The 18275-nt window shown below is 34.3% G+C and overlaps 1 protein-coding gene across 5 annotated transcripts in view; it reads right to left on the bottom strand.

Annotated features, from left to right (window-relative positions):
- The window catches only part of LOC117170223 (pre-mRNA cleavage complex 2 protein Pcf11), a 196582-nt gene that overhangs the window by 169821 nt on the left and 8486 nt on the right, over nucleotides 1–18275 (bottom strand). For 3 of the 5 annotated variants that reach the window (XM_033356840.1, XM_033356837.1, XM_033356841.1), the window contains exon 2: nucleotides 15310–15381. The exons of the other annotated variants lie outside the window; for them this stretch is intronic. Coding sequence is in view for 2 of the 3 variants with exons in the window: in XM_033356837.1 (XP_033212728.1) it covers nucleotides 15310–15381 (72 nt within the window). In the remaining variant the exon portion in view is untranslated. The remainder of the gene's footprint in view (nucleotides 1–15309; nucleotides 15382–18275) is intronic. 5 annotated transcript variants of the gene reach the window in all.

Below are 18275 nucleotides of genomic sequence, written 5' to 3'. Positions count from 1 at the left end.
ACCTCCCGTGCTCTGGGTCGCGTAATCGCGATAACTAAATTACGTATAATCTTCCGGGTGTAGCATACCTTGCGCACGTGGTTAAATCTCCTGTGCTCTGGGTCACGTAATCGTGACATTAATAGTCGTCTAATCGTTACGAGTGTAGCATACCTTGCGCACATGGTTAAATCTCCTGTGCTCTGGGTCGCGTAATCGTGACATTAATAGTCGTCTAATCGTTCCGAGTGTAGCATACCTTGCGCACGTGGTTAAATCTCCCGTGCTCTGGGTCGCGTACGCGTGATCATCGGCGTTTCGCTCGATTTTTTCTGTTAGATTTTTGTTGTTTACCACGTACCTTGCGCATGCGGTTAGACCGTCCCTTGCGCCCGGTATCATATTTCGTCCTTTGTTTCGCGCTCGCCGTCGTAACGTTTATCTTTACGTTTAGTTATTGGTGAAACCTATGCCGAGAGGAGGAGTAAAACGTCGACGTCCCGGTCGCAACGCGCGCGTCCGTCAACGCCAACAGGCCGAGGAGGAGGCCGCTAATCTCGCCGCCCGAGAGACCCGTACTATTTTCCCTTCGCCGTTTGTCGCTCCTTTTCAAGGGACCGACCTAGAAAACGCAAAGCCGCTTGCCGCCTCTACACCACAGCATCCGGGTTACGAATCCGTGCCGGCGGAAGAGCCGTTACCTTCGGGACTAGCCGCCCCTCCGTCTCAGGAACAACCGCTAGCGACATATCATATCGTACATATCATAATATTTGGCTAAATAATATTTCATTATCATTATGTATGAACTCTAGCTGAGGAATTAATTAGATTAGTTTATTTATATTCTAGTAATATATTGTTGACAATACATATTTCCCATCAATTTTTAAACACGCCTGCAAAAAAAAAATTTTGTTGTACATTTTGCTGTCAATCATAAGTCTGGGTAAAATGTATAGGAAAATTCATGGGAAATGTGAGTTGATCGTTCGACGGCGAACAACAAGAAGCGGAGAAGATAGTAGCATGGAGGGGGAAGACACCACCCGCTGTGTTTTCCTGACCCAGTCGCAACTCGACATCGGCCAGCCTAAGGGATTATCATATGTAACGGGCGATCTTCCTAAGATAAGACTTCCTGCTAGTCGTTCCTTCGAAAACACCTGAGTCGATTGCTGAGATTACTTTTATATCAAGCAGAATCAGTTTCGAAATAGAACCAAAATAAAAGTTTACTCTGCGGTATTTGGCTGTCTAGCAACAAAAGCAGTTCCATAGAACTGGTTGGTGATCTGACGATAAAAGCGTTTTTCGCTGCATTTAGAAGATTTTTTGCAAGGAGGGAAAAATAAAAGCTCTCTACTCAGACCACGCGACCAACTTTGTCGCAGCAGCTAATGAGTTAAAGGCACTTCGCAGCCTGATAAATTCGAATAAGCATAACAAAATTAAGGAATCTTTATCAGAACAAGAAATCTAGTGGAATTTTCTTCCAGCCCGTAACCCTCATTTTGGTGGAATATAGGAAGCAGAAGTAAAGACCCTGAAACATCATCTGCAGAGAACAATAAATTAAACTTTATTCACCTATGAAGACTTTGCCACACATAAGTGTGAAATAGAGGCGTCCCTTAATTCTCACCCGTTAACGCCTATGTTGTCTGACCCAAACGATATGCGACCTTTGATACCGGGGCACTTCTTAATAGGACGACCTTTACTCACCATACTAGCATCTGAATTCTCTCAAATGCCAACAAATCGATTGTCAATGTGGCAGCATAAGTAAAATGAAATTAGATCTGTGGAAGCAATGGTACCGCGAATATCTTACGGAATTAAATATAAAAAATAAGTGGCATATAGGTCAAGTGGATAAGCTGACGTAACCACATCTTCGAATCGAGTTAAAACCTATCTTATAATTAAGGGCTCACTTAATGCTAATTTAATGCCTTACTGCCAAATTTAATGCTCCATTTATTTTTAAAAAAACAGGGACTACGCTAGCTTAACGTTAAGCTGGCGGAACCCCATGTGAAATAAATGTTAAATCGACTTCTGTCATATCACATAATTAAGGGCTCATTTAATGCTTATTTAATGCCCCATTGCCAAATTTAATGCTTCACTAATTAAAAAAAAAACAGGGGTTACGATAGCTTCATATTAAGCTCACGGAACCCCATGTGAAATGAACGTTGAATCAAGTTTTATCCTATTACATAATTAAAGGCTCATTTAATGCTCTCCAAAACCACCAAAAATTATTTTTCAAAAGCCACCCCTAATACTGAAAAACCATCCTTAATATAAATTATGCACAAATTGTAAATCTGATCATACTACGAGTATAATTAAGGGATCATTTAATGCTCATTTAATGCCCCATTGCCAAATTTAATGCTCTACTAAAAGAAAACCCCCCGGGGGGTTACGCCAGTTCAACGCTAAGCTGATGGAACTATACGTGAAAATAATATTGAATCAAGTTCTGACCTATGACATAATTAAGGGCTCATTTACATTTAGAATCACCAAAGTAAATTTTTCAAAATCAACAAGTATCCCTCAAAAATGATACCTCGAAAAATTATCCTGTATTCTAAGCCTAGCCTCACAATTTAAAATGAATAATATTAAAAGAATTTTCACCTGCTGCACAAAACAGCCTAATGGCCAACGACTAGTGCTGTGTTTCGGAAAAGTAAAATTCTGGTCCTGGTAGCGTTTTGATAAATCCACTACATAACTTTTTATTTGTTTTGCGTTACTTTGGCATATATTAAGATTTCAGCAAAAATTATTTGGTCTATTTCACTTTTCAAGCAGTACTTGGTGCCGTGTGTGCATCGTTATATTCGACCCAGGTATTATTACGTCTAAAGACTTGCTGTAAAATGATCAATGCCCATGTTCACATTTTACTTCTTATTCGTCTTTTTTGATTTTTTTGCTTTTCCTGTTCTCTTCCCATTGGTTCTCTAGATTTTGTTTCCGTTGAAAAATATTAAAATCTGAATAGTTGAAATTCAGACATTATGCGGTGTTAAAAAACATTAAGAATTAATACTTGCCTTATTTTGCGTATCGCCTTAGCGTTCAGCCAGCACAATAATCTCATTAAATGAGCCCTTAATTATAGTATGGTCAGATTTACAATTTGTGCATAATTTATATTAAGGGTGGTTTTTCAGTATTACAGTTGGCTTTTGGAAAATAATTTTTTGTGGTTTCGGAGAACATTAAATGATCCTTTAATTATGTGATAGGATAAAACTCGATTCAACGTTTATTTCACATGGGGTTCCGTCAGCTTAACATTAAGCTAGCGTAACCCCCGGTTTTTTTCTTAAATAGGGGAGCATTAAATTTGGCAATGGAGCATTAAATGAGCCCTTAATTATAGTATGGTAAGATTTACAATTTGAGCATAATTTATATTAAGGGTGGTTTTTCAGTATTTGGGGTGGCTTTTGGAAAATAATTTTTGATGGTTTTGGAGAGCACTAAATGGGCAAATGTTTGTTGAAAATAACTTATTTGCTCACTAATGGCCTAACGGGTATTAATACCCCACAGTTTTACAAGGTCTACTTTGAACGGGTGCCCAACGTATGCTGACGTTTGCCGCTCTGTACTAACCCATTTTACCTTTAGTTAGTGATGTTAATTACTGGTAAAAGTCGACAACTGGTCCATTTTCTCGAATTTAGTACAGTTAATTCGAGATCAAGAATTTGAAGAGGTATTTTGTACCTATAGTGGCACCAACGCAAGATGACACAGTAGCCTCTGGTTGAGCACCACAAGCGCCCCGCCTAGGTAAGAGTTCGAGCTCGATCGCCTTACAATAGAAAGGGTCAACAGAGTCGTCAGGTACAGTAAGGCACCCTGACATTCGGAAAAAAGCACATTTTCTTTAGTTCACATTTTACCGATTTCATATGAAATCGGGCAGTCTAACCCTGGTGATGTCACGGAATTGTTTGGGCTGAAACATATTGTTTTTCAATACAAAATATGAAACGAGTATTTTTTGATTTTGAATAAAAAAAATTTTCACAGACTTACGGCTACATGAATATTCAGGCGAATTGTGTAAAAATTCACGATTACATTCTACAAAAATACTAAAAAGTCAATTTTCTGAAAAAGGCCACCCTCGATTTTTTTACATATATCGTAATATAGTGGGCATGTAAATAACTATGCAGTTAATGAAAAATATTTTTGTTTATGCCTTAAAGAATCTAAAATTATATATCTACAGAATACATACAGTTTTAAAATTCATAAATATTAGATCCTTTACAATTTATGCTACAAATTTGATGAAATTAGATTCTTGCTGTTCTGCTTTGATTGATTGTAATCCTTATTTTATTAGTTACGCGTATTTTATTTGGTTTAGATTTTTCTGCTTCATCTCCTTTGAGTACACTGTTGCTTCTTTCCATGGATTTCTAGAGGCATTTGCGATGTATACTTTCAAGTCATTGTTTTGCCCAACGTCTACCAATTGCCAATAAAACGTGTGCAAAATCATGCTTCTTATCATCGAAAACTACTGCAAAACACATGAGTTTAGGCAAAATTTGATCCTGAATATCTTTCATATTCGCTCCATCTGTTCTCTGGGTTTTTAATCCAATAAATAAAAGCTCAAAATTGGCGCAATTAATGCAAAGACATTCCTATTTTAAAGGGTCAATTTGAACCCATTTTGATCGCCGAGAGTAAAATTTTGTCTTTCCAATTCTTACGCGCATATTTTTTTCTCAAAACAGGTGAAATATTTCACTAATATCTATTGTATGTGCCAGGAATGTAATATATGCCATTTCAATCTAAAATTTCCTGGATTGATCTATCATATATTTTCTTACTTCAGGACACGTTAAAAGTAAATCTTGCTTCGTATATTCTCTTGACACCAAGGTCAGCAGACGGATCTTTTCATTTCGAGAAGGAGGGGGGGGGGGTTATATCCATAGGGAAGAAGGGCAAACAAGGGTATCAAAAAAAAAAGACTCAATATTGAAGTTAACGAACATACGAGGTGTAATTTCTCTTAGAATGATTGCTATACGTCTAGAACATGTTCGCCTCGTATCGTCATTTTCACTTTAGGAAAGAGAAAAAGTCGCATGGTGCCAAATCCGGGGAAGAGGCAGGGTGTGCCATGGTTGTGATATTTTTCTGCGCCAAAAACCGCTTCACAATCAGGGCTGTGCGAGCCGGTGCATTTTTGTGGTGTAGGATCCAGTGGTACCGCTGACGAAAAATGCTCTTATATAAAACGACGCCGAATAAAACGACTGCACCGATTTTTACTGAATGCTCACAACACTTGTACGTGAGACCTCCAACACAGTCACTGACTACAGCGTTGCCACGTTTTCAGAAAAAAATCAGTCTACGAACTTTTTGTCCACACCTCGTAATTGTTTAAGAAATTTGGTATTATTTATAGCAATTTTCTCCTATAGTAATGCCACATGCTTTCGGTTTTACCTCTAAAATTTTTCAAATGTTGTCAACTTTGTACTTAGAACGACGTACTAAATATGACATTTAAAAAAAAACATTATTATTTAAACAAACTATCATTGTTTATAACCATCTTACCGTATGTTAATGTTAGATAGTTGCCGTTTTTCAAATTTTTTTTTTCATTTTTTGTCAACTTTTTACTTTGAACGACATAATAATTATAAATAAGTGTTTACGCAAGTTATTTTTGTTCATAACTATCTCCTATATTAATGCTAGGTAGTTCAGAAGTTTTTCTGAAATCTTTCACTTTTTGTCAATTTTTCACTCAGAGTGAGACAGTAATGAACGAAATATAACAAACATAATTGTTTTAATAAATTATTATTATTTATAACTAACTTTTGTATTAATGCTACATAGTTGCGTTTTTTAAAAATTTATCTTCTTGTCCGCTGTTGGAATATGAGCAAAAACAATCTAGTAACATGAGAAGCTATTCAGAATAAAATGTTATGATTATATGTACGTGTCTAGAAACGAGAATGCGTGAGGTCTTCAACAGAGTGTTTATAAAAACTATATACGAAACGTAAATTAAGAAAATGATAATCTTGTGACTGAGAGAAAGAACCTTTTTACTTTGAAGTTTGAATGCGTCTCTCTAGGCTAGTCGCTGGTTAGTTCTTCAATAGCTCTCAAGGAGTATAGACCTCTGAATAAAAGGAATAATCTCTATGAAATAAATTTTGCATCTTACTGCATTACCTGCATCCCATAGAACTAATATCCGCTTTTCGAGAAAAAAAGCATTTTTTGCAACATTAACCTCCAAAGTTGACATTTTCATGCTTCTAAATTGTGCCTAAAGAACCTTATTTGAGCAGACTGCGTGCGAAATACTTCGCGTATGCGGAGTTTGAAGATGACTTACTTTAGCCACTGGTGAAAAAACTGTACATGTGCACTTTAGAGATGAGGTACTTTAGATACTGGCACAAGTGACTTTAAACACTGGTGCTGGTATCTTCATGCTTACTTAAGTTTGCAAATTTAATGTTGTGGATTAGACTTTACACTGTATACTGGAAAAATCTGAAGGGCAGTATGAACATCGGTTTGTTAATTGGGAGCAGTTTAAATTAACAGCTATGACATTGGTGCAGTGGGTAACTGGTGCCAGTCTGACAGCCAGTGCTCCGAAATCTGGTTCCTTTAAGGTTCTCGAATTATTACTCTCTTTTTTTGGTGAATAATAATGAATTCCATTAATTCTGATTTAGCCTCTATAAATAGTTAGAATCGGTGATTATTTGGCAAATAAGGTATAAAATAAATACCCTGAATATAAAAACTTATTTACAAAAATTTTGTAGGTTATGTAGAATCAATTTTTAATCGTTTTTTTTTCATTTTAAGGCAATAGCAGGTGGAGGGGGGGGGGGCTCAACTCCACCTATATGCACGGAGTCGGTGGTTAGCACACGAGCGATTGTTTATGCTGCAAAATTCACACTCGCACACAATCACCTATTTTGCGCACTTATGTGAAGAGAGCCATAAGCGAACATGTTACACCTTTTCTTTGAAAATGAAATATACCCATTTCCACTGGGTTTCAGAAATAAAATAGGAGTAAAAAGGAATAAAAAAGGAGGAAGTACCAAAGTACTTAGAAACGGGATGGGGAGAGAGGTGGACCAGAATAGTAAGATTTAGATTGGGAAACGAGGTAAGGGAGGGAATGGATTGGGAAAAAGAAGAGAACAGAGAGTGTAGAATATATGAATGGGAGGAGGAAACATGGGAAACAAAGGAAGCTGGCAAGAGAATGTGGTTAAGATTCTAGGGGAGGATGGATTAGGAGAAGAATGGATGAAGGAGTTGAAGGGTGCTAGAGGAGCAAATGAGAAAGAATAAAAGAATGCATGCAAAACAAGGCAAATAGAGGTATAAAAAATCTGTCCGCTCGATGTTGTATTTATCTCGCGCTTCGCGCTCGATTATGTATTTACCTCGCACTACGCGCTCGGTCTTTATATTTTCGCACATTACTGCGCAAACACTTTAAAATTAGGACTCAAAACATCCACCACTGTAATTATGTAATTGTGAATTCTCATTCGTTAAAACAGCTTAGCTTGAGAGTTTGAGGGCACCTACGGCACGCGACTGATGGCAATCGCACTCCGCACTTGGTCTTTGCATTTCTTCCGCATTCGGACACAGACCTTTTAAAATCAAAGGTGAACGGACCGACAACTGTAATTTTGTGATTTTGAACTCTCTTTTGTTAAATCTCTTTTGGCTTTAACGAACACATTCTCATCACGTATCTCGTGCTTCGCACTCGATTTTGTCCAACATGTAAAATTTTCTACATTATACACAACACTTTTATATCAATTATAATACATTTTTTATGTAACTCTGCCTGGGATTACTTATTAAAAAATTGCAAAATAAAAAGCAAATTGTATTTGTCAAGATTATTTTTGTATTCGTTTCTTATTTTGCTTTAAATTGTATTCTAAGCTGCTCTGAAACATGTATCATTTCAATAAATGTATATCATTACAATTCGTAATATGCATAAAAATTGAATCATACTAATTCCTATTTCCTTGTTTTTATTTTTTATTATTTTCATTGTTGTTTTTTACGATTAAATAAAAACTACTGCGCATCTGCATAGGATCTAATACAGGAACCTATATAGGGTCCTATATAGGAGCGTATGTCCTCTTTCGTCTTTTCTATGCTTTTTCCAAAAAGTTAATTTTTTAATTTTTAATCTTATTTTTTACGATTAAAAGAAAATCTACTCGTCCTATCGAAAAATAATTTATAATAAATTTATAAATCTTTTTAGGCGAACAACTTTTGTCTGGTAATTTAAGTTCATACCTTGTGTCGTTTTTTCAAACAAAATTAATATTTTTATTTTGAATGATATTTTTTTACGAATAAAGCAAAAACTACGTGTCCTATCAAAAATCATACCTTTTTTTTGGATGAACATTTTTTGTCTCGTTTTTTTTTTCGTAGCTTATATCGAAAAGTGATTCATCATAAATTGGAAGTTCTTTCCAGGGCGCGCAATTTGAGTTTTTTCATTTTTTTCGTATCTTGCATAATTTGACCAAAAAATGGAATTTTTCATTATTTTTGATACGATCAAATTTGGAATGTTCAACTTTTCGATTGTAAGGAATGAAAGTCATGTAAAACTTTAGGGGACACATTATGAATAAAGAAGGATAAAAAACTGTTTAAACAATTATGTTCGGAAATTCGCATTAGTCATTACCTCATGAACAATATTGATTTGTTTAAACGATTTTCAATAATATTTGTATTAAAGTGAAGAAAAAAAAGTAATATGTAATCATAAACATATTATTTTTTGTGTTACTTTAAGAACAATTATATTCGAACTATTGATGCAAATATTAAGGGCTCTTCGTGACCACGTGACCAAACTAGTCCCCGGTTATGAGCATTTTTTTTGGTGTTCACTGTGTCCACACGAATTGAGATATCGTGTTTAAAATTTGACGGATTAAATAAAAAGCACTAAAGAACGTTTGTATACATCAATATGTGTATAGTTGTAAAGAAAGTTGATCTATAAATCGATGAAATAGGATATTACCATTCAAGTTATAGCACTTTGCAGATAATTTTTGGTTTGATGCATTTCGGGTTTTTGATTCGCGTATATTTAGTACTGACACCAATTTTGGACTAAATCGTCTAAACCTTAAAAAAAATTAATGTAAGCAATAAAATTTGCACACACGTAACCTATCATTATTTTTGGAGCATTTTTACCGATTTCTAGCGGAGAGAAAAATAAACTTTGAACGTCGATAAGTCGAGATCACGTGACTAATTCATTTACAAATTTTTTGTGTGGAGAATGAAATGATTACTATAGGAATAGGAAAAAAAACTTTTAACGTCGATAAAGTAGATGCCTCGATTTAAAAAAATCGAGGAACATCTTAGAGTATGATACTTGAAAATCCGTCCAAGTCCCATCTTGAGAAATGTTCTTCTTCAGAAAATAATTAAAATTTTCTAATAGTTATATATTCTTGTGGATTTTTTGTACTGATGAGAAACAATTCTAAGTTATACTAAACGAATAATAATAAAATTTTGTCCGGGGGCGAAAGACAAGGCGAGTCCGACGCTGAGCCCTGCCGATCGGTTCACTGTCAGCAATAGTTATCAGCTGATCGATTCAACATCAAACATAAGACGTCAAGAATTATGGAAGTTGGTTGGAAAACTTCGAAGAGTAAATTTGATCACATTTCTGGTGTTGCTATGTTGCCATGTTTCCAATTTGAAATTTATCTATTATTTTTAGGACCAAAAAATGAAAATCATTCTACACAAAAATTTCATGAACGAACATAGTCACACGATCTCGACTTTATCGACGTTCAATGTTTCTTTTTCTCTCTGCTAGAAATCGCTAAAAATGCTCAAAAAAATGGTTTGGTGCCAGTGCTCAATATACGCGAAACCAAAAATACGAAATGCATCAAACCAAAAATTATCTGCAAAGTGCTATAACTCGAATGGTAATATCCTATTTCATCGATTTATAAATAAACTGTCTTCAAAACTATAAACATATTCATGTATAAAAATGTTCTTTAGTGCTTTTTATTTAATCTGTCAAATTTTAAACACGATATCTCAATCCGTGTGGACACAGTGAACACCAAAAAAATGCTCATAACCGGGGACTAGTTTGGTCACGTGGTCACGAAGAGCATGCCCTTAAGATTACATTTGAAAATAATAGTAATCTAAAAAAAACTCTAAACTTTCTAGCAAAGTTTAAATAAAACTTTTATATCGATAGAACCAATAAAATTGTCTATAATAAAATTTAATCAGTTCACAAATTTCTTCAACATCTTCCAGTTCTTATTGCTTTTCTCATTGAATCTTCCATTTCTTTTCATTTAATTCTTACACTTTGTCTGACATTTGTATTTTCCTTAAGTTTTCTTTTCCAATATTCAAATTTAGAATTCGCTATAAAATACTAAATTATTCAATTTTAAATAGATACGATTAAACAAGTTCCAATCATTTTTTCAAATTCCATGACTTTTCCATGGTTTCCAGTCATTTTCTTTAATTCCACGACTTTTCCAGATCTAATAAGCAGTTTTTTTAATTCCATGACTTTTCCATGTCTTATAGTAACCTTGAATTATATTTGTTAAATTTCACTTACGTCACTATCAGCGAAAAGTGAACAAAAATGGCTATATTGAAGAAAAAACCGCAAATCCTTGGTATTATTGAAAATGAATATTATTAAAAATAACAATTAATTGTTTAAAAATATATTTGTGTTAACTTGAATTAACTATTACCTCACACTAATTGAAATTCGACAGAGTGGGAAATCGTCGAATAAACTGCTACTTTGTAAGATTATTCTGGAAGAAAATTATAATAAATAATAATAAATTATTTGAAAAATTATTTCTGTTACATTTAATTGATTATTATCTCACTCTAATTGAAAAGATTGAAATAAGGTGAAATTTTTGGAAAAACAGCGACTTATTAAATCTATTTTAAGCGAAAATTATTTAAACAATCCGTCTAAATTCTACTTATCAGTACAAAGTAGTATTTTATGTATGAGAAACAAGTTGTATTTAAAAAAAACTGCAGAAAATTTATAATTCTACTGCTCATAGTAAAAAGACATGTTGAGTTTCAGCTCGACACACCTAATATTGACGATTCTCAATAAAATTAACAAAAACTTATTTTTTTCTTATGGTAAATAAGTATTAAACTTAATAGGGCTTGCGAAGCCTTTAAATATAGTTTGAAAATAACAAACATATTTTGGTAGAAGGAATTTAAAATGCATTTTGAGGCCACTTTTAGTCGAGTTATCTGATCGGAAAAATAGGGCGAACATGTTAATTTCTGAAGCAGATATTTTTTTTCTCTTAAGTACTTTATTTGTGGGTGGATAATATGGGGTCAGGTTTGTGAACAGGATTTCGTCCCGGAACACGGAAATTTTTGTGGGAAAAGGTGCAAAATATCACATTCCATTGGATTGGTGCTTTCCTGTGCATTTTAGAGCTAAAAGTGTTCTTTAAAAAATCAAAGTAGATTTAACTCTGCTAAAAACTAAAAAAGGAACATTGTTCTATCAGCAATAGTGTCGGAGTTACGACCTTTCAAAAATCCCGATTTTTTTCCAAAAATCACATGATTTTGTTTCTCTGCAGCTCGAATCCTGATGGACAGATCTGAAAATGGTCAACAGATGAATTAAAGTAGACGGAAATACAGCAGGGCGTCATTCTGACAGATTACGGACGAGATATCAATGGTGCTGAACCCCCGACAAAAGACGGCTCGGGCCATCACCAGACACATTAGAAAGGGAATACGGTCTATTTAATCAGTATTGATTATTTGGACCATATTAAAGTTATAAAAAACATGATCCTAACTATGATAGATCACGAGTTAGAACCTGCCAAAGGTGACCCATTTCGACTTGAATTTACAGGTAAATTCCCAGAATTCAGTTTTTTTTGTGAATAGCTCGTTTCGGGATTGTCACAGAAATTCCCCAGAGAATGAATACAAACGGACTAAATTCTGCGTAAGTTAAAAAAAAGAAAATGTTCTTACTCGCAATAGGTCGTAAGTAATGAACTTGCAAATATGCCTATTTTTTACAACTTTTTTCACCGAACCAACCCGACCTTCGGATTTTTTGAGAAAGAAGAAAAAAAAATAGGCATATTTGGAATGACCTATTGGGAGTAGGAACATTTGCTTTTTTTTTTAACTCACGAAAAATTAAGAGGTCCCGGAAGCTGGAATTACAACATTGTCATATCGACGTGGGCACTATGCCATCATTTAGTGCTAATTTATGCGCCAGAAAAAAAATTTTGTGCCCGGTAATTTTGGCCAAAAAATTAAGTGCTCTGGATTTGTGCTATTAAAAAAATCCGGGCACTTTTTTTCCAAAAATGTGTATTAATGCTGGCTTCAGGTAACTCTGGTATGCGAAACTCGGAAACTATTAGTGGTATCAAATTCTGCTTCTGGAAGCAATTTAGTGCTAATTGAGTGCTATGGATGTATGCTATTCGAAAAATCCGGGCACTTTTTTTTTACCCAAAACGTGTATTAATGCTGGCTTCAGGTGACTCAGGTATGCGAAACTCGGAAACTATTAGCCGTATCAGATTCTGCTTTACGCAGGAATTTAGTGCTAATGAAGTGCTAATATATTCTGCAAAAACTAAATTTTGTGCCCGCTAATTTTGATCAAAAACATGTAGTAATGCTGACTTCAAGTGACTCTGGTATGCGAAACTCGGAAACCATTAGTCGTAATAAATTCTGCTTTGCACAGGAATTTAGTGCTAATTAAGTACTAATATATTCTGCAAAAACTAAATTTTGTGTCCGCTAATTTTGATCAAAAACCTGTAGTAATGCTGACTTCAAGTGACCCTGCTATGTGAAACTCGGAAACTATTAGTGATATCAAGATCTGCTTTGCACAAAAATTTAGTGGTAATTAAATGCGGATATTTTGCACACTAAGTTCGTGCGCAAAGCAGACCTTGATATCTCTAATAGATTCTGAGTTTCACATAGCAGGGTCACCTAAAGCCAGCATTACTACATGTTTTTGATGAAAATTAGTAGGCACAAAATTTATTTTTTGCAGAATATATAAGCACTAAATTCCTGCGCAAAACAGATCTTGATATAACGAATAGTTTCCGAGATTCACATAGCAGGGTTACCTGAAGCCAGCATTACTACATGTTTTTGTTCAAAATTACCGGGCAAAAAATTTAGTGTTTGCAGAATTGAATTCTTACGCAAAGCAGATCTTGATACCACTAATAGTTTCCGAGTTTCGCATACCAGAGTTACCTAAAGCCAGCACAACTGCACGTTTTTGGTAAAAAAAAATTGCCGGTATTTTTTAAATAGCACAAATCCAGAGCACTTAATTAGCACTAAATTCCTCCGCAAAGAAGAATTTGATACCACTAATAGTTTCCGAGTTTCGCATACCGGAGTTGTGGCTTCAGCTGAAGCTAGCATTACTACATGTTTTTGACCAAAATTAGCGGGCACAAAATTTTTTTTCTGTAGCATAAATTAGCACTAAATAAACATTAAATTATGGCATAGTGCCCACGTCGATATGACAATGTTGTAATTCCAACTTCTGGGACCTAGAATTAAGTCCTCTTGTATTCATTCTCTGAGAAATTCCTTCTGTGACAACCCCGAAATATGCTATTCTCAAAAAACTGAACTCTGGGAATTTACCTGTAAATTGAGGTCAAAATGTATCACCTTTAGCAGGTGCTAACTCGGGATCTACTTATAGTTCAGGCGTTTTTTTTTTTTTTAATTACAGGTATTTCTGACTACTTTAATTTATCTGTTGATCATTTTTAGATCTGGCCATCAGGATCCGAGCTACAGAAAAGAACATGTAATTTTTGGCAAAAGATTGAAAAAAATCGGGGTTTTTTGAAAAGCTGTAACTCCAAAACTATTGGTAATAGAACAATGTTCTTTTTTTTTTAGTTTTATGCAGAATCGTGTCAACTTTAATTTCTGTAAGAAAACTTTTACCTCTCAAATGCACAGGAAAGCACCAATCTAATGGAATGTGATATTTTGCACGAGACCACCCCTTTCCTCAAGGGTCCTTTGTTAGAAAATGAGGAAAAAATGTGAGATTAAAAAATTCGTAATTTTGCAATCATTGACTTGAAAGTAATATATTTGGAATCTACGTATTATTCCCATTCCAAAGACATGAAATTTGTCTATAAAGGTTGAAAATTTGAGAAATATTTAGTAGTCAATTGACTGTCAAGCTGATGTTTCTTGATATTAAACTCCTTCAAATTTTTAACTTTTCTAGGCAAGTAATATATCATTGGAATCGGAAAAATTCGTATATGCTGATAATGCTATTTTCAAATCGCTAGTTGAAAAATTAAAAGTTTTAAAATTTCCTTACTTTGACATGCCTGTGGGGTGCCTAGCCAAATAGTAGTCATATATCTCACTTCCCCCGCCACTTGAGTGGTGGACCTGACATGAGGGGAGTAGAGGTAGTTCAGAAAGGAGCCAATTGCCTTATTAAAATTTGAAACCATTAATAACTATTGTCACAGTAACTTTTTCTTACTAGTAGTGTAAAAGAGTGTGTTTTCCGTGTGTTCTCTATTAGCTCTATGGGATGCAGGTAATGCAAAAAGATGCAAAATTTATTTCATAGAGATTATTCCTTTTATTCAGAGGTCTATACTCCTTGAGAGCTATTGAAGAACTAACCAGCGACTAGCCTAGAGAGACGCATTCAAACTTCAAAGTAAAAAGGTTCTTTCTTTCAGTCACAAGATTATCAGTTTCTTAATTTACGTTTCGTATACAGTTTTTATAAACACTCTGTTAAAGACCTCACGCATTCTCGTTTCTAGACACGTACATATAATCATAACATCTTATTTTGAATAGGTTCTTATATTACTAGATTATTTTTGCTCATATTCCAACACTCCCACTCCAAAATAATCAATTAGCTCTAATGTCTGAATTTTGTTCCATTTATTTAATTCGGGGAATATAGACATATCTTATACGTATTGGGATAAGTCCCATACTTATTGAAACCTAATCCGATTGACGGTGATTTAATACAGTTTTATAAAAGAGATGATATAAAATATTTATAAATTATAAAAGTTTTGAGTTACAATTCTTCCAGACCTATTTGTTTCCGGATTTTCAAAAACTGCACTGCTTGTAGCGGCTTTGTAAAGGCATCCGCTAGTTGTTCACCTGTTGGAATATATTTCAAGGTTATTAGTTTTTGTTCAACCTTTTCTCTAGTAAAGTGATATTTTACATCGATATGTTTGGATCGTTTATGATCTGTGGGATTGTTAGCTATTGCGATACCCCCATTATTATCTTCACGAATAACTATGGGAGTTATAATCTATGTACTTCTCAAAAGAGATTTTAACCAGCACGCTTCTTTTACGCCTTCATACAGTGCCATATATTCGGCTTCTGTAGAAGATGTGGCTACTGAATTTTGCCTTTTGGTATTCCAAGATATCGTATTCTTATTAAATAATTGAAATAAAAACCCAGTTATACTTTTACGATCAAGTTCATTACCTGCCCAATCGGAATCTACATAGCCGACGAGCATTTCTTTATAATCAACCTTTTTATAAATTAATTTTAGTTTCAAAGATCATTTAACATGTCTTAAAACCCTTTTCAAGCATTACCATAATTCTTGATTATTTTTATTTTGAAACCTACTTAGCAAATTCAGAGCTGTGCTTAAATCAGGTCGAGTACACAACATTGCATACATTAGGGATCCTATCAGATTTTTACATGGTGCTTTACAAGTAACCTCTGAATCTAACGCAGCATAATCTAATTTAACAGGTAAAGGAGTATTAACTACATTGCAATCACTCATGTTGAACCTTTTTAGAACTCTCTGAAGGTATGCGCTTTGATCTAATGTAATGATACCATTTTTTCTTTCAATATTTATTCCTAAGAAAAACTTTGCTTCGTTCATGTCTACCATTGAGAATTGATTCATTAAATATCGTTTGAAATTCGACATAGTATTTTGCTCAAAAGTAAATATCAAAATATCATCAACGTACAAAATGAGATAAATATTTCTATTTATATGACCTCTATCCAAAAAATACAAACAGTGGTCTACTGAGGAATTTTTAAAGCCTTGACTTTTGAGGACCTTATCAAACTATTGAAACCAACATCGAGCAGATTGTTTCAAACCATATATTGCCTTATTTAGTTTACATACACGATTTTTATCGGCTTTTATTCCTTCAGGTATTTGCATATAAATTTCCTCTTCTAATGGACCATTTAGAAATGCTGTTTTCACATCCATTTGATGAATTAGCAAATTTTTTTGATCAGCAAAAACTAAAAAAAATCGAAACGTAGTGATTCGCGCTACTGGTGCAAACGTTCCATTGTAATCAGAGAGATAATGTTGACTAAAACCTTTGGCTACTAGCCTCGCTTTATATTTAGTTGGGTTTACATCAATGTCATTTTTAATCACAAAAACCCACTTACAACCTACAACGTTTTTGTTGGCCGGGCAAATCACTATATCCCAAGTATTATTTTCTACAAGGGAAGCAATTTCATCTTTCATTGCTTTCTCCCACTCAGACTTATCATCTCGATCTTTTATTTCTTCGTAAGTTTTAGGAATGTCAGAAACAACTGACTGTGCACTTATTTGATAACAATGCTCTTCATTATAAGATATGTTAGGCATGTTTTTAAAACGTGCACTTCGTCGCACCCCACTTTCTTTTGGGTTTTCTTGAGAGTTTATTTCGTCTGTAAACGACGTTTTATCAACTCCATCTGTTTTGATATCAGATTTGTTGATTTTACTCTCTTTCTCTTTATTTGTTTCTAAATTTTTATCAATTTCTAGTTTTTGTCTTTTAACGACACTAGAATTTTCAAAATTATCGATCTCAATGTTTTGTCTTTTAACATTGGATTTTTCCATTTCAATTCCCTCAATTTTTACAGGAGGGCGCGACATTTTGAAATTTATTTCATCGAAAATTACATCGCGAGCAATAATAAAATTATTTGTCTCTGTATTCAGTATTTCATAACCATTTACCTCATATCCTACAAGTATCCCCTTAAATGAACGTCTGTCAAACTTGCCTTTTTTGTTTTTATTGAGAACATAAACAATACTCCCGAAAACCTTTAAGTGATCGAGTCTAGCCTTTTTATTGTGCCATAATTCATAAGGAATCTTGCTTACTGAAGGGGCTTTAGTTGGTGAAAGGTTAAGTAAATAAACTGCAGTTAAAATTGCTTCCCCCCACAGTTCTTTGCCTAATTCTGCCCCATGTATCATAGCAAGCGCCTTCTCAGTTAATGACTTATTCATGCGTTCTGCTATCGAATTTTGTTGAGGTGTGTACGGTACTGTCAAGTGATACTGAATTCCTTTTTCTTTACAAAAAGACTTTAATTCATTAGATAGATACTCTGTCCCATTATCACAATATAAGTGCGCTAATTTTAAATTAAAATGTGCTTCACTTTTGGCAAAAAAATCTTGACATTGTGAAAGCATCGGATTTATGACTAAGTAAGTAAACAACAGTGTAATGGGTAAATTCGTCTATAAACGTCACAAAGTATTTTTTCTCATCGAGTGTGACATGTGTGATTGGTGTGATCTATTTCTTTCTTATGAAAACCTAAGACGCGCTTGTTTGCCATAAATGCAAGCTTCACAGATTTCATTCGTGGGATTTATAGTTTTTATTTTTTTGTTATCTATATACGGGGCATTATTCCTCAACTGCCCCAACTCAAAAAGTCATGTTTTTCGATTGTCTCTCAATTCTGGGAATATGTTCGCCTACCCAACAGTAGTTAATCCACAAACTTATAGACCAGGATTACCAACCCTCTCCAAGTGAGGGGGGGTTGAATTTTCAACCCCAATGTCTGCAGGGGTAGTTTCAAACGCCTGTAACTTCCTTTCTAATTACGCGAATTAAAATTTTTATGAGGGGTTTGGAAAGTGCTTTTTACACGCTTTCATCCTATTTTATTATTTATAACAAAAAAAATTGTTTAAACAATTTTTTCAATAAATAAATTGTTTATTTAACTTT

The sequence above is a fragment of the Belonocnema kinseyi genome, chromosome 3 (assembly GCF_010883055.1).
Source record: "Belonocnema kinseyi isolate 2016_QV_RU_SX_M_011 chromosome 3, B_treatae_v1, whole genome shotgun sequence".
NCBI classification, from domain to species: Eukaryota; Metazoa; Arthropoda; class Insecta; order Hymenoptera; family Cynipidae; genus Belonocnema; species Belonocnema kinseyi.
This window is presented reverse-complemented; position numbering and strand designations above follow the sequence as displayed.